This window comes from Mycteria americana, chromosome Z (genome assembly GCF_035582795.1).
Source record: "Mycteria americana isolate JAX WOST 10 ecotype Jacksonville Zoo and Gardens chromosome Z, USCA_MyAme_1.0, whole genome shotgun sequence".
Classification (NCBI taxonomy): domain Eukaryota; kingdom Metazoa; phylum Chordata; class Aves; order Ciconiiformes; family Ciconiidae; genus Mycteria; species Mycteria americana.
The window spans coordinates 75684478-75698870 of record NC_134396.1 but is presented as its reverse complement, the minus strand read 5'-3'; the positions used below and the strand labels follow the sequence as shown (position 1 = coordinate 75698870).

At 36.0% G+C, this 14393-nt stretch overlaps 1 protein-coding gene across 14 annotated transcripts in view; it reads left to right on the top strand.

The window, feature by feature from the left end:
• Positions 1-14393, top strand: part of MEF2C (myocyte enhancer factor 2C) — a 141549-nt gene that overhangs the window by 72218 nt on the left and 54938 nt on the right. For all 14 annotated transcript variants that reach the window (XM_075526945.1, XM_075526955.1, XM_075526951.1 and 11 more), the window contains one exon: positions 2958-3161. In XM_075526945.1, coding sequence (XP_075383060.1) covers positions 2958-3161 — 204 coding nt within the window. The remainder of the gene's footprint in view (positions 1-2957; positions 3162-14393) is intronic.

Below are 14393 nucleotides of genomic sequence, written 5' to 3'. Positions count from 1 at the left end.
CTGTAAGTTGCACACTGCCTTCCACTTAGACAAAAGAGACCAAATGTTTGAAATAATTCATGTTAATTTTTACCACTCAGCAAAATTTCTGCAATACTAGAATATTATTTGTTACCTTAGACAATTTTTATTAAATACTTTTCATTTGGGTGGGTATGGTTAACATAACAAATGATTAATAAATTGACACCCAAAAAAAGTTAAGTAATAAAGATTCTGTCTACTTATATTGCTCACAAAAATATTTTAGCGTATGGAGGAGAAGTATATTAATCTTCCTTATGTAGCCACATAGAAGAAAGTATGAAAAAAGATCATTGTTTTTAAATGGCTTGAAGAGTATTCATAATCTTTCCTGAAATTACTGACCTTTCACTATATTTGAAAACACAAGTTCAACCCTACTACAAACTGTTGTAACAGCATGATAAATTTACATATATATCTATTTAATATATATCTAAAGATAAGCCACAATGAATGGCATATTTCAAAAGAAAAGTAATATTCCAGATCACCATAGAAACAGTAGTAGATACAATTTTTTTAAATGTAGTTATCCGCAGTAGCAGAAAGCATAATCTGATAGATTTAGAAAATGTTAGAAAGATCAAGGAGTTAAAAACAAATCAAATTCAGAGCAATTAAGATTATATTTTAAAGAGAGGAAAAAAAGATCTAGCTGATCTGTTCTTTTTTTCACTTTCCACAAAAAGGAACTCTAACCAGTATCATTCTGGTAGTAAGTATTATGAAATAAGTATGTGCTATGCAGCACAGCTGTGTGGTTATTCTAAATGTTCAGGAGCACCTAACAGTAAACACAAACAGTGGCTTTAAAGATATTTCTGTACTGGAGTGTACTTTGATGGTAAGAAGCTGTAACATGCTAAATTCTGAGGTTTCTGTGCAACAGAAACCATACTGTACAGAGACACTCCACCTACAGCACTGTGGTCAAAAAGTTGATTGAAAGGCATTTTAGATGCAGAAAAATATGTTGAGTTAGTACATTTTATTTTCTGTATGTTTAGCTTTTTCTAAAGCATGCTTTTATATATATATGTTTCAACAAATGCATTGCAATTTTCTGTAATCAGAGAAAACATTAAAGGAGTATTTGAAAGATTAAGGTTTTTTTCAGAATTTGAATGAAGTTTTGTTACCTGTCTCATTATTCATTCCAAATATCAAAAGCCATTGAGACAGACAAATTTAGAAAGAACTTACTATCAATTATGCATACTTGAGACCAGTGCTGTGGAAAGTGTGTTTTTAAAATGCTTGAATAATTGTATTTAATGGCAATCCGTCTTTTCTTAACAGTATGTTGACAGAGGCTAAGGAGATTGAAATGACAATAAGAGGAATAACATTCAGTATACATTTGGGAGAATAAATGTTCATAGTATTGGCACAGAGCCTCATCTTTCTGAGGTGAACTAGCAAATAGGGATTAGCAATACTTAAAGGTCACGTTTTCCATGGCCTGACGTGCTGGGATTTTAAGGTAGTCTGGGGTCGCAGTTAGCATTAACTTGCATTAAGAGTGTGACAAGATAAAACAGCAGCCATATGAACCAGGTACAGACGAATCTTCTTGCCTCAGCATTAAAGTGCAGAGGTGCTACTGCTTATGGGTATTAAGGAATGGTAGCAACAAGTGCAGGATTAGGCAGACCTAGAAACTTGGTTGCATGCCTGTCCTTGACATATCAAATACCTTGACTACATGTTAAATTTGATTAATAATAGGCTTAGCAAAACCGTATTTTCATCTTAAAATTTCTTGTCACTGAAAATTATTAGAGAAACAAATAGATGTAAAAAAAATCACAGTCATTGTATACTGGATTTTTGAATTATTCTAAAATTTGTATTAATACAAATGCCATTGTATAATGGAAATTGCATCTATAAAGAAACAGAAGAAGGAGAAAAATTCAACCATACAATCAGCTTAAACAGCTCATGGTAGTTTCTTATTCTGAGTCACATGTCTTACTGGAACTCGTAAGCTAGTGCAGAAAAGAAGAGAAAAAAAAATTATTTGATGTGCAGGTCTTTCGTTCTCAAAACAGTCCCTGTGGAAAATTATGGTTTTGTACAGAGTAACTATAATTTTCATACTGCCTAGGTTTTGCATGATGTCAGGGCATTAGCTGGCCTACTGAGAACTTATAAGCACATCCCTATTTTTTCCTATATAATATGACCCAAAGTCCTTTGTACTAAAAAATGCCAGTTTGTATTTCTAAGCATCTAATTTGAAATGAAATAAAGTATGCTACATCTGTGTTTAGAAAAGACCTTGTTTCAAAGGTGGTATTTGTTGCTGGCCAACTATTGTTTGTTCTTCATTCGTGCTTTATATTTCTCATTTCTCACATGAATGTTTGAATTTTCAACACTAGATATTTCTTCAAAACTGTCGTGTGTTTATACGAGCAACGTATCTGTTTCACATAACTTAAATTCTGTATGAAATAATTTCTTCCACTAAAAATCTAGCAGGAGTTGGGGGGGGCATAGAATCGAAGTCAATCACTATCAAAAATAATAATTGACTCCACATGTTCAAACTATTTACAGCTGCAAATCTGAGGTGCAGTTTTAAAATATGAAAGATGTATACATTATAAAGAGTATATGAATTAAAAAGTTACAGAGAAAGATGCGGTATCAACACTTCATAGTGCTACTTAATGAAAATGTCCCATGCTCTTTACCTGTACCTCAAGTTTTGTGCAGTGAGAATTAGGTATATTTTCTCATTTACATAACACACACACATACTTGTATTCTATTTCGGAACTATATTTATATTTATGCATTTGCCTTCTGAACGTGTTCAATTCAAAGACTACAGCAGTCACACATTATATTTCCAAAAAAAGAAGAAGAACTACAAAGACCAGCCTGGGGATTTTTGACGGACCTTTTTTCTTTTTTTCCAGGTGACATTTACAAAGAGGAAATTTGGGTTAATGAAGAAGGCTTATGAGCTGAGCGTTCTGTGTGACTGTGAGATTGCTCTGATCATCTTCAACAGCACCAACAAACTGTTCCAGTATGCCAGCACTGATATGGACAAAGTGTTGCTGAAATATACCGAGTACAATGAGCCACACGAGAGTCGAACGAATTCAGATATTGTTGAGGTAAGATTTTGTGTTCTGTGAGGATTCTTTCTTTATTTTGGTCTGAGACAGAGGTACTCAAAGCGAGAGGCCTGATCATCTTTCTCGAGGGTTGTAGAACATACCTTGGAGGTGACATAGCGGCAGGAGAGCGGAACAGGGACAACGCAGTATTGGTATGGGGGCTGGAGATGGTGCAGCAGAGACTGGAGGGAACCCATGTCTTTTGTGAGATGTAAGTTTTATCCTGCTGAGTCTCACATGCTCAGCAGAAACTTCTGCGATGGGATCTCTGGCTCCCTGTCATCCAGCTTTCTGTGCTGCTTTGTCCCTTTGTCCCGTAGTCCTCTCCACGCCTTGACAGCTACCTCCCAGCTGAATCTCCCCCTTGTCTCCTAGTCGCTCCCAGTGACATGCTCTCCAGAAAACACTGTGTGCTTTGTCTCCTCACTCCAAAAGTTATAATGTCCTCCGTCCAGGAGGAACTGAAAAATATATTGTAAAAGATGTGGAAGAAAAAGATTTAGAATCACTGCTTTAAGGCATTCAACTGACTTGTTTTAGCTTTCTGAATATTTACAGAGGAAGGAGGTTTAATAAAATGCAAAAAAAAGTTTACTTACAAGCTGCACAATAGCAAATGTTTCAGCTACCTGACACAGAATGATGTTACCATAATATAATAATAACAATATCAAAGCAGTACTATCAGAATGCTAGAGACACTTTGTCTTTATTTTAAAAAACATTGATAGGACAAATGGTATTTACAATTACTGAAAATTATTAATTAAAATTTAAGATTTTCAATTTTAAGCTCCTAATATTTGCAGAAAAGTCATTTTACTTTATAATCATATTAGGATTCAAGCCATGCAAAATAAATGAAGCTTTCAATGATTTTGTTGTAATAGCAAAATACTCAGAGTGATATCTAAAAAATTGGTTATGTGACTTATGCAACTCCTCTTTTCAAAGCACTTAAGTGATTAGGCATCTAATGGTATAATTTAAAATGTATTGGAAGGGTGCAGTCCTGTCTTAAAGATCAGTGAAAATTTATTCATAAATGCTACTAAATACCTTGGCCTATACACTTAGATTACTTCAGATCTTTTTAAAGGCGTTAGTTTCAGATTTTTAAATAATCTGGATGTTGTCTAAAATGAGACTTTGCTGCTTTTGGAATCTTCAGCTGGGTTAGTCATGTATTTGAGACTAGCAACGGAAGAAAGTAAATGTGTGAATTACATTTAAAATGTTTTTGATGGAGAAGAAATACTGTGTAATAGAGATTGTTACACTTGTTACAAGATGTCACAGTCACACTGCCGTAGATTGGCAAAGACTGCAACCCAGGAATATATATCACTTTTCTGTCTATCCTTATGCCAACATATAAGATGATACTGTTTTGCTTCCTTCATGATCTCCCAGCAGATTTTCTCCCCCATTAGGAGAGGACAAGGTTCTGACAGCAGAACAAAAATGTATGTGAGTTAAGACTAAGAGGAAAGTACATAATTTCTTCCTCTTCTCCATCATGTCTTTTCCTCTCTTACTTCAAATCTCCTATATAGACATGAAGCCTTTCCTGTCACCTAGCTCTGGTAAGCCCATGTCCTGTCCAGCAAAATTCAAATTCTGTCCCCAAAATAATGCCCTGTCCTCTTTTAGTGGCAAAAAGCCAGAATATTCTTAGCAGGAAAAGTTTCCTGTGATATCTTTACTTCTTCCTGCAGGCTTTCTTGTGGGAATAGGTGAGTAAGCGAGTAGTTAGGGATTTATTACTTGCTTCACAATGAATGAATACTTTTGATCATGAGGACTGTGGTTTTTCAAGAAACTTTAGTGAAAATGTAAAATTTAAAATAATGTCTGTTTTGTTGTAACTTTGAGATTTTCAGAAAGAGCACTCTCTGCACCAGCAAAGTCCCATTCCTGCAAAAATAGTAGCCCAGTTTGGATAGGCTGATAGGCAATTTTGCATGCAGATGTGTAGTTTTCTGGCTATACCCAAAATTTGGTGGGCATCCCTTTTCACTCCCCTAAAAGCAGCCAAATAAAAGTAGGTAATTGAAATAAACATTATTTAAATTGAATACTCTAACAATAGGCAGAAAAGGCCAAATGAAGTGCATGTTTATAGTTTTTCCATATGTTCTGTCAGCTCTGAATTCAGTCATTTGATCGTTTTTCAATGTTTTGCCTGTAATGCAAAATACTTAAGCCACACCAATGCCAGTACTGTTTCAGGATCAAAGGAGTACTTGTGCAGGGTGTAGGTTCTGAACAAGGGTTTCATATTATCATGCCTTTACTTGATAATTAACATCACAGTTACGAGTGCAATAGAGTAAAGCCCATGAAAGTACGCAATCTGAGAAATGGCCTGACTCAGTGTAGTTTGGATATATTTTTAGGTACAGGATATGAATCTGCCACACATTTAAATATTTAAATTGATCAGTTAAACTGACTACATTACACATATTTTCCTTGTAAGGAGCCCATTTTTTCTCGCTTTCAGACAGCTAGATTTCACACTTACAAGTTTTTAATCTTGTTCTTCCAGAGCAATCAACAGCAGCTGAGAATCAGACAGTATTATTAAATCTGATCATTTTCAACTAAATGACTGTTCAATAACTATATTTCAGCGGAAGAAAAGGGCATAGCTGTGCTCACAGATTTTTGCACAGTATTAGAGAAAGAAAACTTTTTTAGGTAGACTTAGGAAAATTTGGAATATAACTCAAGCATATAAAGGTCTTTAATTTAGAATCCAATTTCTGTTCACATTCAGCGTAATATTAACTATTTAGTTGCTTTTTGGTTGTGGTAGAACTGTGTTATCAGTCATTAGAATGTGGTATAACTTCTTTGAACAATCTATATTCAAAGCAAATCAAAAGAGTAGGTCTCTCATATGTAGTTAATGACTTTTAAGTTAAACCACTGCTATTCAAATGGAAAAAATACATGAATTCTTATGTAGGTCTGGCTAAAGCTGTTAATTTTATTAAGCAAATGTTTTCAGTTTACTTACTGGGATTAGTTATATATAGCATTTCTGAAGGAATGAGTCTTCAGGCCATAATTTGTTATTTGAAGTATCAGAAGACACCAGGTGTCGTGCATCTAACAAACATTACACTGTTTTTCAAGAGAAAAATTATTTGACATTCATTATAATACTTGCATTACTGCAGATCAAGCAATTTGGTCCTACCCAACTTATAGGTATATGATCTGATTACATCCGTCGCAATGTAAAATGGAATGGCTAATATTAAGAGAATTTTAAAGTTCAGTTACTGTTATTCTTTGAGTTCTTTTGGTTTAATGATTTAAACAAATAGCTTATACTTTCTTTATACATGTAGTAATTTTATTTACATGTAATAAATACAACTGAGATGGTCTTTTCCAGTTGCCTCATTCAAAATGGAGTTGACTAACATGCAGTTTGGTATATCTGAGTTCTTTAGATCACAAAAATTATCTACCAGCTGAATGTGTTTCAGTTATTACCCAGTAAATATACTTACAACATCCACAGTTAACTAAAAGCCGATGTGTACTCATGAAGGAGAAAGTATTTGCATTCAACACTCAAGTTTATCCATTTTAAGCAACACTGACAATTATTGTGAGTCTTACCAAAATCTGTGTGGAGGTTTTATGATATGTATTAGTTCTGCAAAAAAAAATGTTCATTCTGAGACTTCTGTTTAGGGTGAACTAGATTCTTAAAACTGAAGCCTTTATGTCCTCACCCACCGAACCACTCACACCACAGGCGTTCATTCAATTTTGCTTCAGTTAAAAAGTGCATGTTGGTTGCTGGATATAGTAACTTATTTTAAGGAATAGCTGAACCTGTGCAGCGTTCCTTCGACACTGAGGAAAAAAAGATTAATTTCATCTTTATGCTAACTTCCAAGTGCTGTATGTAAATACCAACAACAATATATTCAGCAGCTGTCATTTAAAATCCTGTGACATAATTACTAGAAGATTTGTAATTCCTTACTTTAAAAAGGATTACATTTTCTCTCATTACAAAATCCTGTGGCATTTGGTACACAGTCTTTGGTACAGAAGTAGTGTTTTTACAACTAGAGTTCCAATCTGTCCTCAGAAGTTTGTCAATACATCCAGTTCCTATCATCTGCTCTATCAGAAAAAACTTATCCTCATGAGTTTGTTGTTTAACATTATCAACACAGTTGTATAGGACTAGGCAATAATTTTCTTATGGCAATGAAGAAATGGGGAAGAGTAAATGTCAGAGTTTCACAACAGACAAGTACATGCATTATGCATTTTTTGCATTTATTTAAAATGAGGCCAGATCCTCTCCTTGTTTCTGTAAAAGAGAAGTGGATGTAACACACGTTATTTCAGTGATATTTTACTGCCACACTACTGTAAGTAACAAGAATCCAGTGCTAAAGCACTGTAAGCCCACTGCTTAGGAGCTCAGAAAGGACATCGCCCTTAGATTGTAAGGGGCATATTTCAGAGTAGGACTACAGGGAAATGTTTTGCATCTTGGCTGCAAATGTAATTACAACCCTAACCATATTACAGAAATCTACTGTGGTTCTTCAGCTAAACCATCAAGCCTTTGCTGATTTAAGGTGAAACTTCCTGCCTGTTTTCTCTCTCACTGTCCCTTCTTCCTTGTCACTTCTTTCATGTCAAAGCATCAGCTACTCTCGCAGCTGTAGCAGACCTCTAGCGAGTTTCTACTAAATCCTGGTTTTGATACTGTTTCTTAGATACTGAGTCTAATACGCTGATCCTTGCTCTGTGTGCGCATAAATCATTCCTCCACAAATCACTAACCACTTTATCTTTCAGCTCTTTTTAAGCCCCGAATCCATCAATTTCTTTCACCCTGCTGCTCTTATTGTCCCTCTTTCTCCAACTGGTTTCTATTCCTCTGCTGATTCCGTGGTCACTACCTTTAACTCAAGTTCTCCTACTAGGTCAGACCTTTCAAATTCATCCCATTAAACATATCTTCCATTTTCTGGCCAACATACATCCACCCCCTCAGTTCCCCTCTGCCATACCGCTAATCGCTGGTAGAGAAAAAAGAGGAACAACACTAACTTCCTCCATTTTTCTCTTTGCTAACTGAGGTTCTATGTTATCAATGCTGATCACCCACCAAATCTTCTCTGAATTTTGTAAAGTTCACTACTTAAAACTGCTACTTTGCATGCATGCACACACAACTGTGTGATCTTTGCAGCTGTCTTTTATCTTACAAGAAACTCTTCCAGGACCTCAGTTTCTTTTCCTTTTCTGAAATATCTCTCTTGGTATCTGCCTTTGGCTCTATCTTTTAGTGGCATCTGGCTTCAACTACTCCTTTTTTTTCTCTTTTTCCTTTTTTTTTTACACTTAGAAGGAGTTCAGGGTCCTCGACACAGACTTTTACATATAGGAAGATGTCAGCTCCTGCAATATGCTGTCATACCCTTCTGCTTCAATAAAACTTTATCCTCATTTGGCTTCTCAGCTATACGTTGTCTTACTCTGTGGGGATTTTTTCACCTGAACATTTATCAAGCATTCTATGCCCTTTCACTCACCTCTGCACTCAGTCTTGCAATTTTGCTGTGTACTAATGCACACTGACAGGTCCTACCTCTAAGTATTTACAGCCCTACTTCAGACATGGCACGGTAAGAACAGGTAGCAAAATAAGGTGATGCTGACACAGCAACATGATTCTCCATGTAAGATACGTCAATCCTGTTTCCATCAAACAAGGTTTATACCTCTCATACCAAGGACCATCTTTTGACCATTTCTAGGGTCTCCTCATCCTCAGTTTCATCCTTCTTAATCTCTTGCCAATTGCACTCCAGGACACACTTCTTCTGTCTTCCTGTCCCTGAGAGTGTCATTAAGTTGTGCTCTCCTTTGTCTCTTGTCTCACCAGCTGCTCCTTCAGTCTGCCTGTTAGGGATCACTTTTCCATTATACTTGATGCCCCTCTTTTCCCTCTCCTTTCTCACTGAAACTGGGTAAGTTTGGAGAAACTCACATTGGGTGAACTCTTGCTTTTAGTGATACTGAAGACTTCATCAAGAATTATTAGCCTGAGCTACTCTAGGAGACTTTAATTACCCTGGGGCCGTTGTGATCGGATTGCTGGTTGGCCGTGGGGAAAAAAAGTAGTTCTAATTTGCACTAATGTGTCAGATTTTTAAATAATTTACAAATTATAGATTCTTTTTCATAGATAATCAGCATCTAGCATTGTCTTTTTAACTTGTTTTGCATAGGGTCATACATCTTCATGGTTCTAGTAACTGCTGCTTAATTGACCTTTTGCAGAGTATTTTCCCTTCCCCAGTGGACTCCTGTATTTAGTGAGGGAAAATGAACTGAACATAGCAAGAGAGATGAGTGCCATTTGCAGCAGCATTTTCCCCCAAGAGGAAGAAGTAAGCTTGTGGACATATGAAATTCTCCCTGCAGATTGCAGATCCTTTGTGTTTTACAACACACAGAGACACCTTTACAGACCTTAATGTTAAGATGGCAGGGAACAAAGTAATACCAAGCTCTATAGGGTGGTGGAATTCAGAATTTTGCTTTTGTGTGTGTGTTATTGCTTGTTAAAAAAGCATTTTTCTCTAAAAAAATGTGTATAATGAGAATGTGCAAGTAGTGACAGATAACAGTGAATACTTCCACAGGTTTGTAGAAGAACTAGCTTGAACTGATAATCCAATTGCTTTTAGCATGACCAGCAACAGAGTGTTAATAGGCGTGAAATACTACTAAATCTCCTCCAGGCCTGAGGGACTTGAGACTTAAAACTTAGTACAGCTTTAGCACATTGGAAGGTTGGAGTTGACTCAGGCAGCAAAAGGTGCATGCATGTGATGTGCTACATGGGCAGTATATTGTGCCTGAGAGGAATGCCACAGTCCTGTTTCGCTGATGGACTTACTGCACATTATCCCATCAATTCTTACAGTTGTGCTGTGGGTCCTATAGCACATGTAGGATTAGTTACTTGGTGTGGAAGTTCTGAATGAGATGAAGAGGAAAAAAAATTCCTTCTGTCAATTATTTCTAAAGGTCACAGAGCTAATGACTAGCTGGGAGGTTAATTAGATTCTGAAAGCGTCTTCATATCAATTAAGACTCTTATCTGTATATTTGTAGTAAATAAGCCCATAGAACTCTCTAAATGTGCTCTTTTTAGGAAAAGTAAGGCAACTGTTGTAGCTTGTTTAATGTAATAAGTGTATTTTCTTCTCTTGTCATCATAACAAAATACTGCATATAAACAGGCTGTGAAACACACAAGTCAGCTCTTCAGCTGTTGAAATCAGGGGAATTATTTCAGCTACCATGGGCTGAAGATCTGGGACAGTATAGAAAGTAAGCCTGTATGTAAGAAAGGTTATTCAGGGTGATCTAAAGACAGTACAGTCTATTGGATACTGCCCTGGACTAGGACTCATGAGACTTGGGTTTTATTAATAGCTTTGCCAAATACTGTTGTGTGACCTTGGACAAGTCACATTTCCTCCTAGTGCTTCAGTTTCCCTATCTGTAAAATGGGGATAGCATTATTGATTTCCTTTGCAAACTGGTTGAAGACCAGCTTGTTAAAAAAACAGCTACTGTTACCAGTTTCCACAGGCCAGGAGATGATTGGACTGGGTCAACTGGCCAAAGAATTTCCTTTGGATGATGATTTAGGCTTTTTAAATGCTTACTTCTTGTTTCATTTTTAGTAAATATGAGCCAAACCATTATTGCTAACCTCATGTATGACAAAATCATGGGATTGGCTTCAAGATCTTCAGCATTTTTGTAATATTCCTTTGGTCTTTCTTTGTTTGCCTTCTGACTTGGGAGCTTTTGGAAAATGTGTTTGTAACCTAATATCCTCAAGTGAGTTTTTTCTTTTTGATTAGTACAAAAAGATCTTGGAGGGGAAAAGATCCTATTTTCAAAAATACTAAAAATCTCTCCATCAATCTTAATTTCATTTTTTCAAACAATTAAGTTAGAAATACATCTTTTTTTAAACAAAAGCTGATATTCTTACTTAATCTTATTATTCCATCAATTTGGGCTTTATGTAAATATTAGCTATTACAAGACCACAATAAAAACTTCAAAGCTGCAAAACTGTGGAAGGCAATTCTATTCTGACCGAAGATGTCCCTCAATGGGACTGGTGTTCCAGTCAGTGGGATTGTCCAAATTAGTCCTTCTACTACATCCACTAGATAGCAATTTATTCCCTTCCTCCCACTTATCCACATGAGATTTTGGACTCTTTATCTTTCCATCCACAGGCTATTGTTTAAGTGCTCCTTGATAACTCTGCAGCATCTTGTTGTTGTGCATCTAATAAGTGATAGACTTTTGATGCTTTGCAACCTAGAAGAAGAAAGGTAGAGGGTCAAGTGTTGACACTTTTTTTTTTCCTAATATATTTCAAACTAATCCAGTATGTGAAAAATGCAGCTAAGGGAAAGTTGCATAATGAGTTGTTTTGTTTTGCTTTCTCTCAAAAAAAAAAAAGTTTTCCACTGTGATTTATTTGCAACAAGGATTTGGTTGACATGAAACATAGTTTGTAATCCTAATGTATCTCAAATGAAAGCGAAATAGCTCACCTGATAGCTTGTTTTTCCATACTTGGAAGAAGAGAATACGGACAGAGAAAACTAAAATGGATGCAAAGTTAGTCACTCTGAAGCACATGGTACAGCAAAAGCTACTTTTGATTGTATTTTGAGGGAGCTCTGGACCTCCTGATTTTTACTTATTGAGGATCAGCTATTGTTATTGGTTGTGTCCCCATGTTATTTTTCTTCTATTCTTTTGCTGTTAGTAATAATTTTTAAAATATTTTAATAACTTAGGAAATGTTTTGGATGGATTGTTGTAAAAATGCTATGATGACAAAGGTGAAAAATGTGTGCAGAATATAAATGTGTTTCAAACTCTGTTCATAGTTCCTTTCTTTGTCAAAATGGGAACTTAAATCTGTATTTCTTAGAGCAAGGTCTATTTCACAGATCACTGTTTCTTTCTCCAAAACATGATATCTCTGGCTGAGAAGCTGGAAAAATCTTACATGTCTGTGTAACATTCTTATAACTTAATAGCTCCAAAGTTTTATCCCAATCTAGTCATTGGAGAATGTTCTTTGTTTTTGTAGTCACTGTTTCACATAGTAACAGCTTGTTGTATTTTGGTCTGTTTGCCAGAGGGTAGGTTTATTTTTAAATCCCTGAACTCTGAATTTTCTTTATTTTTCCAAGATTGGAAGCAGCTGAAATGCCTGGAGTTACAGGTTGAAGGGCTTGCTTCACAATATGAGATGGGAAGCCTCATCCCCTCCCCCTTTTGTGTTTTTCTTTTTTTAAATTTTTCCTAACAAATGTCTCTTAACTGATATTTGTCTAAAAATAGAAAACTGCCTAACTAAAAATAGCTTGGCTCTCAGTCTTGCCAAGGAAAATGGAGAGGAATAGGCGTGGAATAGAAGGCTGAGTAATCCAGCTCTATTCATTCACAGATCCCTTTGAGAATGCAGGCGATGATAAAGTGCCCTCAAAAAACCACAGGCCTGACTTGCTCTCTTCAGACTCCTAGGTGCCAATAAACATTTTAGCCCAAGGATATATTTTTTTTTCTCATAGATCGTAAACACTTTCTGAAAGACAAGGCTTTGTTTCACAGAGGCTAACTTACTGTCAAAAATAGCTGACTTTCCTAAGGTCCTTTTTTTTGACTTTCCACATGTTTTTTAATTTATTTTCAGATGAGCAATGACTTCAATGTTCTGTCAAGAATTACCATGAAATGTCACATATCTAGAGTGAATGAATGAAAAAATAGATGCTTTTCATTGATTTCATACTTAAAATTCTGCCCTCAAAACTTCACATATCAATAAGAAAGAAAAATTTATTACTCTGATTCTGAGCAGTAAAAGTGAATGAGAAGACAGCTGATTTATTTCACTGAGAAATCAAAATTTAGCTGCAGAGCACTTCTGCACATATATAAGTGAAGATTTTTATTTGTAATTCTTCTTTTATCTGAAACTCAAATTTCACCAAGAGGGTAGAGGAGATGGGCATGGCAAGGGGCAGGATCTAATTAACTTAAAAATAAACCTGTTGAGAACCCCGCAAAGCAGGAACTTTTCATTTGAAAAGCTGTTATATTAGAGAAATTCAATCTTGTTTTGTGCTGCAGAGGTTTTTATATCACATCACCATTGTGGTATTGCAGTGCAAAGTATCAGTAACACTAGACAGCAGAAAAGACACCAGGAAGGGTTGAGCATGTTATTTAAAACAGGAATGTTTGTTGTTGTTCTGTATGGAGTTTTTTGGGTTTTGTTGGGTTTTTTTTTAAATCTGAGTAACCTGGTCAAACACAGCAACAGGGTGTGGAAATGTCAGCACAGTTCACAGGGTTATTTGAGCCTGAGTATTGTTTTGTTGAGTTCCTGTAATGCTGCTTGTGATAAGACTCTGGAGACAAAGGACGATAATTGATGGAAAGGGACTTAAATCACTCCAAAAAGAATCAAGGTCCTTGTATTTGGGTACATTGACTCTTCTGGTCTCCTTCCTCCTTGTAAAGCATTTTGTCTTCTTGCATGTTGGCCCCCTACTGCTCTTTGTAATGGAAGCAGACCACAAGTGATTCCTTTATGCAGTACACAGGGTGTAATTGTGTCTGTGTGGTGTATTAGTAATTACCAAGGCTGAATTCCCGTATTGTATCTTCACTGCAAGCATGGAAAAATAGGACACACTACCCTGCATTACCATTTTTCAACCTAGATAGTGAGCTACTTATAGCTATGTTCCAGACACAAAGGCTTTTGTGAGCAAACCCATTTTTTATTTTCATCATTGAGACATCCCTGTTTTGTAAGGTAAATACAAAATGTCATTATTTACCTGGATTATTACACAATAGTAATAATCACAAGTGTAGAAATACCACATCTTCTGTTACCTCACAGCTATCTTCAATGCAAACTACTGACCTTGCCCTCTTTTCCCCCAAGACTTTTTGTTTTATTGGGCTCCTATAAGCTGTCAACTGTTCTTTGTCAAACCAGTGTTGAAGATTATACAGCACTGAGTTTCTAACAAAATCAGCAAGTGATGTGCAGTTCTTCATTAGTGTGTAGGTGTTTCCAGATGTGGGCCCTTAGCCACTGCTCAT